The sequence below is a fragment of the Hydra vulgaris genome, chromosome 05 (assembly GCF_038396675.1).
Source record: "Hydra vulgaris chromosome 05, alternate assembly HydraT2T_AEP".
In the NCBI taxonomy this organism is placed as follows: Eukaryota; Metazoa; Cnidaria; class Hydrozoa; order Anthoathecata; family Hydridae; genus Hydra; species Hydra vulgaris.
This window is the reverse complement of record NC_088924.1, coordinates 12,272,501-12,285,000: the sequence shown is the minus strand read 5'-3', so window position 1 is coordinate 12,285,000 and position 12,500 is coordinate 12,272,501. Positions and strand designations below refer to the sequence as shown.

General features: G+C 28.8%; 2 protein-coding genes across 7 annotated transcripts in view; one reads left to right on the top strand and one right to left on the bottom strand.

The window, feature by feature from the left end:
• The window catches only part of LOC136080576 (chitin deacetylase 8-like), a 5,604-nt gene extending 644 nt beyond the window's left edge, over window positions 1-4,960 (top strand). Inside the window, exons 1-7 of one of the 2 annotated variants that reach the window (XM_065797390.1) lie at window positions 1,962-2,413; window positions 2,527-2,616; window positions 2,730-3,242; window positions 3,692-3,753; window positions 3,936-4,182; window positions 4,408-4,632; window positions 4,744-4,960. In XM_065797390.1, the coding sequence (XP_065653462.1) occupies window positions 2,538-2,616; window positions 2,730-3,242; window positions 3,692-3,753; window positions 3,936-4,182; window positions 4,408-4,632; window positions 4,744-4,871 (1,254 nt within the window). In that variant the 5' untranslated portion in view covers window positions 1,962-2,413; window positions 2,527-2,537 and the 3' untranslated portion in view covers window positions 4,872-4,960. Of the gene's footprint in view, window positions 1-1,961; window positions 2,414-2,526; window positions 2,617-2,729; window positions 3,243-3,691; window positions 3,754-3,935; window positions 4,183-4,407; window positions 4,633-4,743 lie in introns of those variants that run through there. The other variant, XM_065797391.1, reaches the window with a different exon arrangement.
• A 1,885-nt stretch (window positions 4,961-6,845) lies between these two features.
• Window positions 6,846-12,500, bottom strand: part of LOC136080575 (uncharacterized) — a 10,733-nt gene continuing 5,078 nt past the window's right edge. The window contains exons 2-8 of one of the 5 annotated variants that reach the window (XR_010638541.1): window positions 9,979-10,177; window positions 9,524-9,610; window positions 8,805-9,332; window positions 8,390-8,708; window positions 8,088-8,152; window positions 7,185-7,306; window positions 6,846-7,037 (exon numbers count right to left, since the gene is read on the bottom strand). Coding sequence is in view for 2 of the 5 variants with exons in the window: in XM_065797388.1 (XP_065653460.1) it covers window positions 6,907-7,037; window positions 7,185-7,306; window positions 8,088-8,152; window positions 8,521-8,708; window positions 8,805-8,817 (519 nt within the window). In the remaining 3 variants the exon portion in view is untranslated. The remainder of the gene's footprint in view (window positions 7,038-7,184; window positions 7,307-8,087; window positions 8,153-8,389; window positions 8,709-8,804; window positions 9,333-9,523; window positions 9,611-9,978; window positions 10,178-12,500) is intronic. The other 4 variants (XR_010638542.1, XR_010638543.1, XM_065797388.1 and 1 more) reach the window with 4 other exon arrangements.

Below are 12,500 nucleotides of genomic sequence, written 5' to 3'. Positions count from 1 at the left end.
ACTATCATATGATGCATCGCTAAAAAGGGCAGAAGAAGACCTTTATGAAACAACTGATGTTTGCTTATAGGGTATAAAATAAAAGTTTTATAAAGCATAACTGATTGCAAAAAAGCAACAAATTTGTTAGACTATATTCACTTTACTCTTTAAATTAAGCTGAAATGCGCAATAAATTTGTTAGATTGAAATATAAATAATATGTCAGACATAAAATTATGTCAAAATATGTCAATAGAAAATATGTCTGACATATTTTATGTCAGCAGATAATAATTCAGACATAAAATTATGTCAAAATATGTCGATAGAAAATATGTCTGACATATTTTATGTGAGCAGAAAATAATTCAGACATAAAGTTATAAAGTTATGTCAAAATATGTCTATAGAAAATATGTGGGACATATTTTATGTCGGCAGAAAATATGTCTAAAAATATGTCGACAGATCTGCCAGACATATAATGTCTTAACAACCCTGGTAAAATATTTAACGATCGGACTGTTTTAATCCGCAAAATAAGTCAGTCTGATTTTTTGCGGACTTAACGAACCGAATCGGCGGTGTTTAACTTTATTGCATTGTGTTTATAAAAATTGTGTAGCATAGGACAAATTTATACATACAATTTCCTTTTACCTAATTGAAAGTAAGGTTTATAATGTTATTAGCTTGCAAATAGTTTTAAAAAAGTTATAGGCGTTTGAAATTATTAAATTGTAGAACAGTTTTAGCAATTACAGCTCTAAATTCCCCAATATAGAGCCTTGAGGAACACCGCAAGATATATTTAATAAATTTTTTTGATAACCATCATTACAAGAGACAAATTGTTTACGGCTTGATATGTAGCTTTCAAACCACTTTAGAGTTTTTTCGTTTATACATATACCATAATATGTGATCTACTGTATCAAAAAGGTCAATAAAGATACCTACAGTGTATTTTCAATATTTTCATAATAATTTAAATAGTTTTCAATGGTGTAATAATGATGTAATTTAATAAATTAAATTACATCATTAGTGACCATTTCTATGATTATTATTAGTCATTTATAAAGTAGATTATTAGTTTAAATATATGTAGAAGTAGAAAAGTCAGCCTTTAAATTTTCAGAGAGCGTTTTAATCCATCCTTGTCCTTCATTTTTCTCATACGTCAACAAATAATAATTTGAAGTTCTTACAATCAAACCAAAGTGCGTTGATATCAATTTTCATTTGTCATGAGTTTTTTTACTCGCAATATAGCACATTGAACGTTTTCAATGTTACAAAGTTACTCCATGTGAGTAATCTTGATAAACATAGAGTAAAAAACATAAATGTGTTTTAGGACAACTTAATAACATTTACATCTAGCTATAATATTAAAACCATACAAATGAAAATTCCAAACACTTTTGTTAACCTAGATTCAAAGTGTGTTGCTAGCAGTGGTAACGAGTTTTGAGACCATCATAATTGCTGATTTGAAGAAAATATACAAATTAATGTACATGACGCTGAAATACAAAAAAAAAATGGCACGAATTACAATAAAAAATAACATTAAACCTGCCTACGTTATTAAAGACAAGGTAATGAAATAAACGAAAACACAAGCAAATGAATATTAACTTTGAAATTCTTTTATGAAGTAGGATTCATGCTTGAAGTTATTGTTGCGCTAATAATAATAGAGTTATGTTGTCACCAATTACGTATAGTAAAAATAGTATAAAAAATATTACTAAGACTTTTAAAGTGTTTCTGTATTAATTGTATAATTTTTGTACAAGTTTTATATATTTTATAGAGCTTTAAATATAAGGCCAATGCCGCTTAAAATCCGTTTAATCAGTGTAAAATAAACAAAAGAGAAACATACTCGCCTCATCATCTCTGCAAGCAACACGTTTTGAGTCTAGATCATCAAAAGTGTTGCAAACTTTTATTTATTTTATTTACATGGTTAAGTCCATAATGCAAAAAGCATATTTATTTATAAAAACAAAAAACAACAATGCAACAAAACGAATCTCAGCGCAAAGTTTAACTATGAACGATGTTGCCAATTAAACTCATTTCGATTAATAAAGTTTTAACGTTTCCTGTTCGTAACACACTTATGAGAAAAAGTTAGAGTATAACGTTTACACTTAAGTTCGTAATTATCAAATTCTAGTAAAACTTGTTTTGAACATAAAGAGTGTAAACGTATTGACGGATTTCCCTAATAAATCAAAAGCGTCCAGACTTTTACATTCAGTCATTTAATGGGTCGTAGCTTTTAAAAACAAGGCTGTTTAAAGACTGTCAAATAAGGTATTTAGTAAAACCGTTTCCGTTCTTTTTCTGATAAATTGAAACTCAAACTTATGATATCATCATAAAAAGAGCAAAGAATAAACACTGATCATAAAAGGTAAAAACGTTACAAGATTTTATGTGATTATTTTTATTTAGAAAAATAAAAAGTTCAAAGATGCGACGGTTGTGTGTACTTTTTTTTTTTAATTTTTTGATTTTGTTTATTAGAGAAAGTTGAAATGGCAAAGAAAATGGTTCTACTTTTGTTAGTAGCACATCAGATGTCTGCCAACGTAATCAAAAGAGATACTTTACAGAGTAACTTCATGAAATCTTATTCTTCTATTTTTTTTTATTTTTTTTTTTTATTTATCAATTTTGTTTAAGGTTCAAAACTTATAAACATGATACATGTAACATTTACTTTACAGCTTTGCTTCAGCCAAATTCTGCATCTGAAAATACCTTTAACCAGTCATCAATCGTTGAAACACCACTGCCTACAACGTTTGATACTACAAACACAATGCTTCTAGAAAATGTTGCAACGGAAAGTTTTTCGGTCGAAACCGCTCAGTCTCTATTCTCGTCGAATGAACCCATGATGACGGAACTTTTTACAGCCTCGACCCAAGCCGATTTAATCTCAACAAATCTTGTTTTACCAGAGTCACCTGAATCGGTATCAACTTGCAATGTTACCAACTGTCGTTTACCGTCATGTAGATGCGCGGGAACAGATATACCTGGCGGATTGTCAAAAGTTAACACCCCACAAATGATCTTATTAACCATGGATGACGGAGTTACACCAGAAAAATATCAGCTTTACACTGAGTTACTTAATGGTTCGACTAACTTTAATGGTTGTCCAATCAAAGCAACTTTTTTCGTATCTGGTGATAATTCCGACTACGCTTACGTAAAGAAGTTGCAACAGAGCGGTAAGTAAACTTTACAGTTTTGAAAATAAGTACTTCACGCTCATAATTCGTGAAAATTCCGCGTTAAAAATAATAGGTAAAAAAAACAGATAAACGTTTAAAGTATCCGCAAACAATAAATAACGTTTTGTTATGAGGTTAGTTTTTTATATAAAGTTAAATAAAGTTAGAGAAGCTTTTCCTACTTTATCGCGTCCTTATTTAAGCATCATATTTGTATAAAACGGAAGCTTTGCATACCAAATTATATAGTAGTATACAAAGCTTCCGTTTAAACACAATATTAAATATTGTGTTTAAACGGAAGCTTTTGCATACCACTCAAATCAATTTTATTTTGAATTTAAAATGCACACCTACTTGAGCGCTACGATCTGCACTTTTTCGTCTTCTTTTTTCTTAGTCCACAATAACTACGTTGTACTTAAGGATACTCTTATACTTTATAGGCCATGAGATAGCAGATCATTCGGCAACTCACAAATTACCGGAAGAATGGTGGAGTAAAACAGTAAGTTTCACAAATACATTAATTTTTCCGTTTTTGACTATTTTTTCACGTGAATACATCGTTTGAAGATCAAGTGACCGTATTGAGAGCTTTTTTATTTTTTAGTAAAAAGATTACAAACAAAAGTTAGTGTCTTTTACTTGTTAGCAAGTTTTATTTTATTCGTTTTATTTTATTCAAAGGCAGTATTAGAAGACCTGCAAATGGAGATTTTAACACAAAAAAATACTATTCAGCAAGAAGTCGGAACAACTACACTCGGATGGAGAACTCCGTTTCTTGCAAGCCAAGAAAACACGTTTAAAGTGTTAGCTGAAAATCAGTTTTTGTATGACAGTTCGTTGGGAACCATTCCGGGTACACGATGGTGGCCATATACATTGGACTACTTACCTTCTTTGCCGTGCTACATGGCTAACTGCCCAACACGTAATAACTTTGCATATGTTATAGCGTTATTTTTATTGAGTCATCGTGTATTACTTTTTGTTATTGAGTTATCGTGCGTCACTCTTAATTTTTTAGTTATCGTGTATTACTTTTTGTTTTATTGAGTTCTTATGTTTGAATTTTTATTTCGTTGTGTGCTCATGTTTTACTTTTTGTTTGAGTTATCGTATTCTGATGCGTATAAATTTTATACTTTTCATTTAGTTACGTACCCTGGAGTATGGGAAATCCCGTTGGTTACATTGCAATGCGACGAATCAGCTACCACGTTTGGTACAATGCTCGATGAATGTACAAACTTAGAAACTGAAGAAAGCACGTATAACATGTTAATGACCAACTTTAAGCTTCACTACGAGGATAATAAGCAACCTTTCCCCATGTTCGGCCATTCGACTTGGTTTGATAATGCACCTTACCATAAAGATGGTATTAAAAATTATGGATATTTAGATTTATCTTATAATGAATAGAAACGTTAGCGTTTTCTTGCAATTTGATTTTTAATTATTTAAGAAAACATTTTCTTTTTTTTTTTAGCTGTCATAAGGTTCATGAACGATGTTCGAAAGTTCAGCGACGTTTACTTTGTCACTGCCCAACAGGCAATTGAATGGATAAAATCGCCGGTCGGTCTCGATAAAAAGCCGTTTTCGTGTAATCTATAAATATAAAATTTTAGAGCATTACAAGATTTTTTTAACAAGTTTAACATGTAGATAATAGTTACTTTAATAATATTTTTTCATCAGTACAACTTTTTTTGTTACTTTATATCGGCGCACTTTTGGTTCTGTATGTCAACTTTTTGGGGAAATTCAATTTAACCGAAGAAGACAGAGAGAAGTCGCAGAAAGAAAAAAAAAAAAAGTTTTTCCTTAAGTAATTTTTCATTATGTATTCGTGTGTTTTACTATGTATTTGCATGATTGAGAACCACAAAGCAATCGTGTTTACGCAAAGCAGTAAACACGATTTCCTGACGCTTTATATTATAAAACAAGCTGTATAAATTTACGATAATTGTCGCTTTGATTCAAAATGATTCTTAAGATTGTGTAAAAGTTTCCATTTGAATTAAATCAATTTTTTCCTTGAATTTGCCCAGTTCGCTTTACCACATTATTAAATTCAATTCAGAAAGCTATTTTTCACTTAAAAGTTATTTCCCGCATCACGTTATATCTTAGCCTCTGTGATCTTTTTGTTAACGAACTGATTTACGCAGTGGGTATCTAGAAAATTTTAGCTCCAGATATAAAAAGATATTTCCTGTGACTTCCGTCTTTTTTTAATTGAATGAAATTGGAAATTAGTAAAACACCGCTATTTCAACTTTTTAAATTCTCTTAAAAGAATTCGTCTTTTAAAGTTGATAATATTTGTGGATTTCCAAAGTATTTTGTTTTAAATTAGTTTTTAAAGCTTTCGTCTAACTGGAATGGAATAGTAATGCTTGATCATCTTTTATCATTTCATGAAAGCGGTGTTTCATTTTCGGTTAGAAACTCAGGGCTTTCATTTTAGCATTCCAAGTTCTTGCAATTTCTGCAGCGTCGCTTTTATTTCTCTAAATTGCATCTTACTAAATTTACGTCTAACTTTAGACTTTGCTATAAGACAAGTTCAAACAAATTGCCCTCATCGATATTTAAAATAGCGTATTCTGCATTTTTGTTAAATGTTCTTTATTTTTTTATCTGCAGGCCAATAGAAACACCACTCATTTCGTTTGCTCCATCGCATGCTTGACGAATACATTTTTTAGTTAGCATCTTCATTATTTTCAAAAAAGATTTTTTGTTTGTTTGCTTTACAGCAAGTTCTGATTGATTTAACCGATGAAGCCATCAACTTTTATGGGCGGATCATAAATCAACATGCTTTACAGTAAGCTACAAGCAGAGTTTTTGATTAGTTTAATCAAGATCGCAAAACTGGACCATGTTTAGTAATGTATGCTAAATATATTGCAGAAAATGACAAGTATTTTGTGACGGATCTTTGGGAATCGGTTTTAGTGATATTTTTAATGTATCGTCACAGTTGGCCAGCAAACCTTCTAAATATATCTGCTAATTTTATATTCGTTTTACCTCAACAAAACAAATCTGTTTCTCTTAGTTTTGAGTTTCCTTCGTCGTTGTTTTCCGTACACTCGCTTAGGAACAGCGAGTTTTGTATTATTTGACTAAAATATTATGCGCCTTGGCGCAGTGGTTAGAGTTTTGGTTTAAAACCAAGAAGTCCGAAGTTCGACGTGGGCTCTAGCCCGAAAAGCAACATTGGTAAGGAAGGAGGCGTGAGCTTCCTAGTTAATTGCTCACCCAGTGGGCATTTCGACGTCGGAACAATGTCGAGCGACGTCGAATCTCGACGTTGGATCGACGTCGGATTAATTTTGGGAATGGAAATGTTGGGCGACGTCGGAAAAAAAGACATCGGGCGACGTCAGCATTCCGATGTAATTCAACGTTAAGCGATGTCAAACCAACCATCGGAAAGATGTCAGATTACCGACGTAAATGCGATGTTATTCGACGTAGAGCGATGTCAAACCAACATCGCAAAGACGTTAGATAACCGAAATAAATACGATGTCATTCGACGTAGAGCAATGTTAAAATAATTTAATACATATAATTAAATATAACATATATTTCTGGCGACCAAACATTCAATACAAAAAACAAATATATATATTTAAATAGAATCTTTGTGTAAATGGCCACCTTTCTCGACAACAAGTTTGCTTGGAGCATACCGTACAATTTTTTGCACTTCCGCTTTGATATCGGTTACCGTGGATTCTGTTTTTTTCATCATGACACTCGCTAAATAGAAAGTTGACAGTATAAAAGTATAAATAAAAAAACCATATAAAAGTTATTTCGGGGATTAAATAAAGTAAGCAATAAACTAATGAGAGTTTAAACAATCTGTTAACGTAAACATTTTATAATAAAATAAGAAAAAAATACCAACGATAAGCTCGTAAACTTTTAACTTTTCGAAACTGAATTTATTTTGTGTGTTTGATTTTCTTTCATGGCGGTTTGTTCCTTTCATGTTGAAACAAGCCATAACTTTTTGTGACATCAGGCTATAATAACAAAATAATAAATAAATAAATATATATATATATATATATATATATATATATATATATATATATATATATATATATATATATATATATATATATATATATATATATACATATACATATATCTATATCTATATCTATATCTATATCTATATCTATATGTATATGTATATGTATATGTATATATATATATATATATATATATATATATATATATATATATATACATATATATATATATATATATATATATATATATATATATATATATATATATATATATATATATATAAATATATATATATATATATATATATATATATATATATATATATATATATATATATATATATATATATATATATATATAAAGCCTTTAGGCTTACGGAAAAGCCTTTCGAAGCCGAAATCATTTGTTAAAGAAAGATAAATGTTTTTAATAATTTATTACTGCTCTGTTCTTTAAGAACATTGTAGAATACACTAATATTAATAAATAATGTTATTGTAATGTAAAATTATAGCCCCAGCATAGTGTAAACTTTACATTATTCTGGCCTACTACACCGCATAGGAAAGTAACAAATTACTGGGATCATCACCTTTTGTAATCAACTTAATCAAGATTTGAAATAATTGAAAACAATTCGTCTTCTAACAATATTTAACAATACAAATAGTATTTTACTAAATTGAAAGTAATTCTACGGTTAATACAAAATTTGGTGTTTGACATTAAATTTATTTTTGATTCAACACAAAAACATCACAATATTACCTTTCTAGGATGTTTTTAATATTTTCTTTCAAAGTAATTCCACCAGTTTTTGAAAGACGAGCAATCTAAAAAAAAGACAATTTTGATATTATGCCTTACTTTGGCTTTACACTTCTTTTACTGTAAATATTAGATTGGGTTACAATTTTAATATATATTAACATAGAAAAGACATAACAAAAACATTTTTGAAGTTATTAACTTCATTAAATTAATTAATTGGAATAAGAGCGCAGAATTTAGAAACATTTAAAAACTTTGTAAATACTTTTAAAAACAATTATTCCTAATAAAACAATAACCATATCCTTTAAATAAACTCATTCATCTGAAATAATTGTACATTTTCTTTTATAATAACTGGATATGTGAAACAATAGATAAACCATTAGATAAACCGTTTATCTAATGCCCAACTAAAATGATAATTTACAAGTTTCTTAGACAGATCTTCATCACTAATCAAGACCTTTTCAAAATCCAAAAGTTTATCAACTTGGAGAAATTTAGCAGGAAGATTACTTAAATTCATTCCAGCCACTGTTGTTTCACGCTGTTGGTGTATTGTATTGTGGTTTTCTAACTGTTTTGTCAGCAATTTTATCACAGTGTATTGAAAGTCTAAACGAGAAAAGGTGATTATTTACCCAATAATGAAAATATACGAGCCATTAAGATTTACTATTTTTCAAAATCCTAAAATAATAAAATTCTCACCTCCAACGTCCATAGGAAAATCTTTCCGTCTAAAATGCACAGCATCTTTTCTTTTTATTGGGGTAGACTTACAGACAATTGGTGATACTGCAACCAACCCAAGTCTGGAGACATTTGAATTTGAATGAGAAGATCTTGAGTCTGAGTTTGATCGAGATCGTGAACATTGTGATTGGGACCTAGACTGTGAGCAAGACTTCAAACCTAATGGGGACTTCAACTGCAAATGTGACTTTGAATGTGAATTAGACTTCGAGTGTGAACCTGACCTTGATCGTGAACGAGGCTTCGACTAAAAACGTGATCTTGAACATGAACGAGACTTAGACCGTAATCGTGACCTTGACGGTGAATGTGCTGGTGAATGCAAGTTTGACCCTGAATGTGATCTTGAATGTAAACCAGGTTGTGAATGATTTGATCTTGATGGTGGTGGTCTAACTGGAGTGGATTGTAAATGGGGTGGTGGGGCAGTTGCAATGACTTTACATGTTGGGAATGTTGGAGGTGTATTTGGAAAGATTTTTCCTGTAAGGTAAAATGCAAAAAATAAATTAGATATTAACAAAAACCATTACAGAAAAGGCAAATACCTAAAAAGTAAATAAAAGTACCTGGTTAAAGCTCAGGAAATAAAATATACATACAAACAAAAAGTACATTTTATGCTGCATATGTTAACATAAATAATAAATATATACAATAGTACATCAACTTACCTTTATCAGAATAAATTATTTCCACTGGTTCCGTTATTTCCTCGGTGGTCGTGTAATCTGTGCAGCCTTCACAGTCTTCTTTTGTACCTTAAAAAATAGCAATAAAAACTGATAAAAAGAATAATTTATTACCAATTAACAAGATTCAAAACTTCCATAAACATCAAATTCACTGGTAATGAGTTTAAACCCAACCTTATAAGTATTAGTGATATAATACTTAAAAGTAAACCAACTTATATCTTATATCTATATATTTTATTTAATTGTATATTGCTATATTTTATTTAATTGTATATATGCTATTATTTATTTTCATGATCAATTTTTGAACATAATAAAAATCCTTGATTACTAAAAATGTTATAATGCTGTATGCATACAACATTAGTTTAGTTTCTCTGGTATAACTACAATAAAAACATATAAAATCACTTAAAATATTTAACACATACCGCTAATTTTCACTTTGATTAGAGAGAACTGTTTTCATCCAGTTTTAGGCGTTTCTAAATTTTCAAATGCACGTTTTACATGCAAACCATTTGGCCAATAAACAACTTTTCTTGTTGTATCCACCCAACTTGAAGGAATTACTCTCTCAAAATCTTTTTTATTTTCCACCCAACAAGCTCTTGTATACGACATTATAGACTAAAAGAAAAAAACCCTTGAATCTATGACAAGTAAAAAGTACAATATAAAAAGCTTTTTCAGAGGTGTATTGGATATGATATCCTTTTCTTAGCAGAATAAGGGTTATTATGATACTTTATTTTATCCATCTTTAGACATGCACATTGAATGTCTGACGTGCAAACAAACATGATGTTGCCCCACTTTTAAAAAATAAAATAAAAATATTCTCTAACAATAACTTCATTAAGACACATGCATAGCATAGCGTAGTTTTTCACATGTTTAAAATGTTGAAATAATAAATAAAAATTCTATAAAGTGAAACCCTTTCTGAAAAACGCCTTCCGCTGTATCCCTAAACCTTTTTAACGTGATCCACTACTTCCCCATTTTGCATGACATTCTTTATGAGTGGTCCCAAATTTTTTTAAATTTCAATTAAAACTTAACAAGATAAACGCAAACACATTATTTGGTATATCTGTATCTAGGCTCATATCTAGGTATCTATATAGGCTAGATAAATAAAAGATCATATATGTTACACCTCTAATTTAAGGAGGCAATAGAAAGAGAATATTGAAAGACCTAATAACTGTTATGTTCCAAGAAGTGTTTAAAAAAATTTTGTATGATAGATAATAAAAACATAAAATCATTTTAAAACCATAATAACATCACCAAACTATAAGTAAAAGTAAAACTTTACATAATAAAATATTAACAAAAAAGATGTTGAAGTTAAATAAAAACAGCTCACAAAAAACTCTAAAAAAATAAATTAAAACAAACAATCTTTAACTTTAAGAATACCCTCTAATATATATATATATATATATATATATATATATATATATATATATATATATATATATATATATATATATATATATATATATATATATATATATATATATATATATATATATATATATATATATATATATATATATATAAGAATATATATATAAGAATATATATATAAGAATATATATATAATATATATATATATATATATATATATATATATATATATATATATATATATATATTATATATATAAGAATATATATATAAGAATATATATATAAGAATATATATATAAGTATATATATATAAGTATATATATATAAGAAAATATATATATATATATATATATATATATATATATATATATATATATATATATATATATATATATGTCAAAACTATAAGTAAAAAAAAATTCAAACAAACTTAAAATCTAATATTGTGAACATAAGGCATCAAAACATAACTTTGATTACCAGTAAAACAGACAAGTTTCCGAAGAATTTCATTTTTAGAAATAATTATATTGGTCATTCGAATATCTTTATCAAAAACGTAAATACCCAAATGTCTAGAGTCACAAGGTTCAAGAAAAAGATACCTTGTACACCTTTTGTTATCAACTTTACAATTATACAACTCATATCCAATTTTTCTATCACACTGACTAAGTTCCCATTTTTAAAACAAAACCAACTATCTCTGTTAATACTTGAGATCTCATCTTTTATATGTTTATGTTTAATTAATTCGGTTGCATTCTCTAACTCTGTACTTCTTTTGATGACTTGAACAAGTGGAGTATTTGCATTTCTTATAAAATGCTTTAAAACCTGCATATGGTTTACAAACTTAAAAGCTGACATTGAAATCAGATCTTCTCCATGATTCATGACATCTTCATGTATATGGATCAAGGAATGGGTGTTATATGTTGAAAAAGTTCGACCATAAAAATCTTTTGCGTTAAAAACAAACCACTCCAGAAGCTCTTTTGCATATGGTAACAATGCGGTTCTTCTTTCAACCTTTTTGTAGAACATAATTCTTATTGCAATACTAAAAGAAAGAAAATTTATATAGCTATCTCTTGTAAGAATTCCTTTTAAAACAGCTGGACCAGTGTACAAAAGAAATTTAAACTCAGTGGCTTTCCACATTTTTAACTCATTTAAAGATCTTGGCTGCCTATTACATTCACTTGGTAACTTTAATTGCTCCAGATGACAAGATATTTCGTTAGTTTTCATCTGAGAGAGTCTGCAAACTCTTGGACCTTCTTTCAGAAAATGGAGTAATCTTTTTGTTACACCTAAAAAAACTAAATGCATTGAGTCCAGCAAAAAGTTTTTAACACAAGGAATCTCATAATCAATAAGTATACTTCGACTCAATTAATGACTTCCTTGATAACTCTGAAGTGAAAAGTCAAGATCAATGCGCAAAGTGACATAACAGTTCTATTAAAAAGATTTTATGGCCGGCAAGGTTTTAAGATATAAATTAATTTGAAATTTACATAATAGAC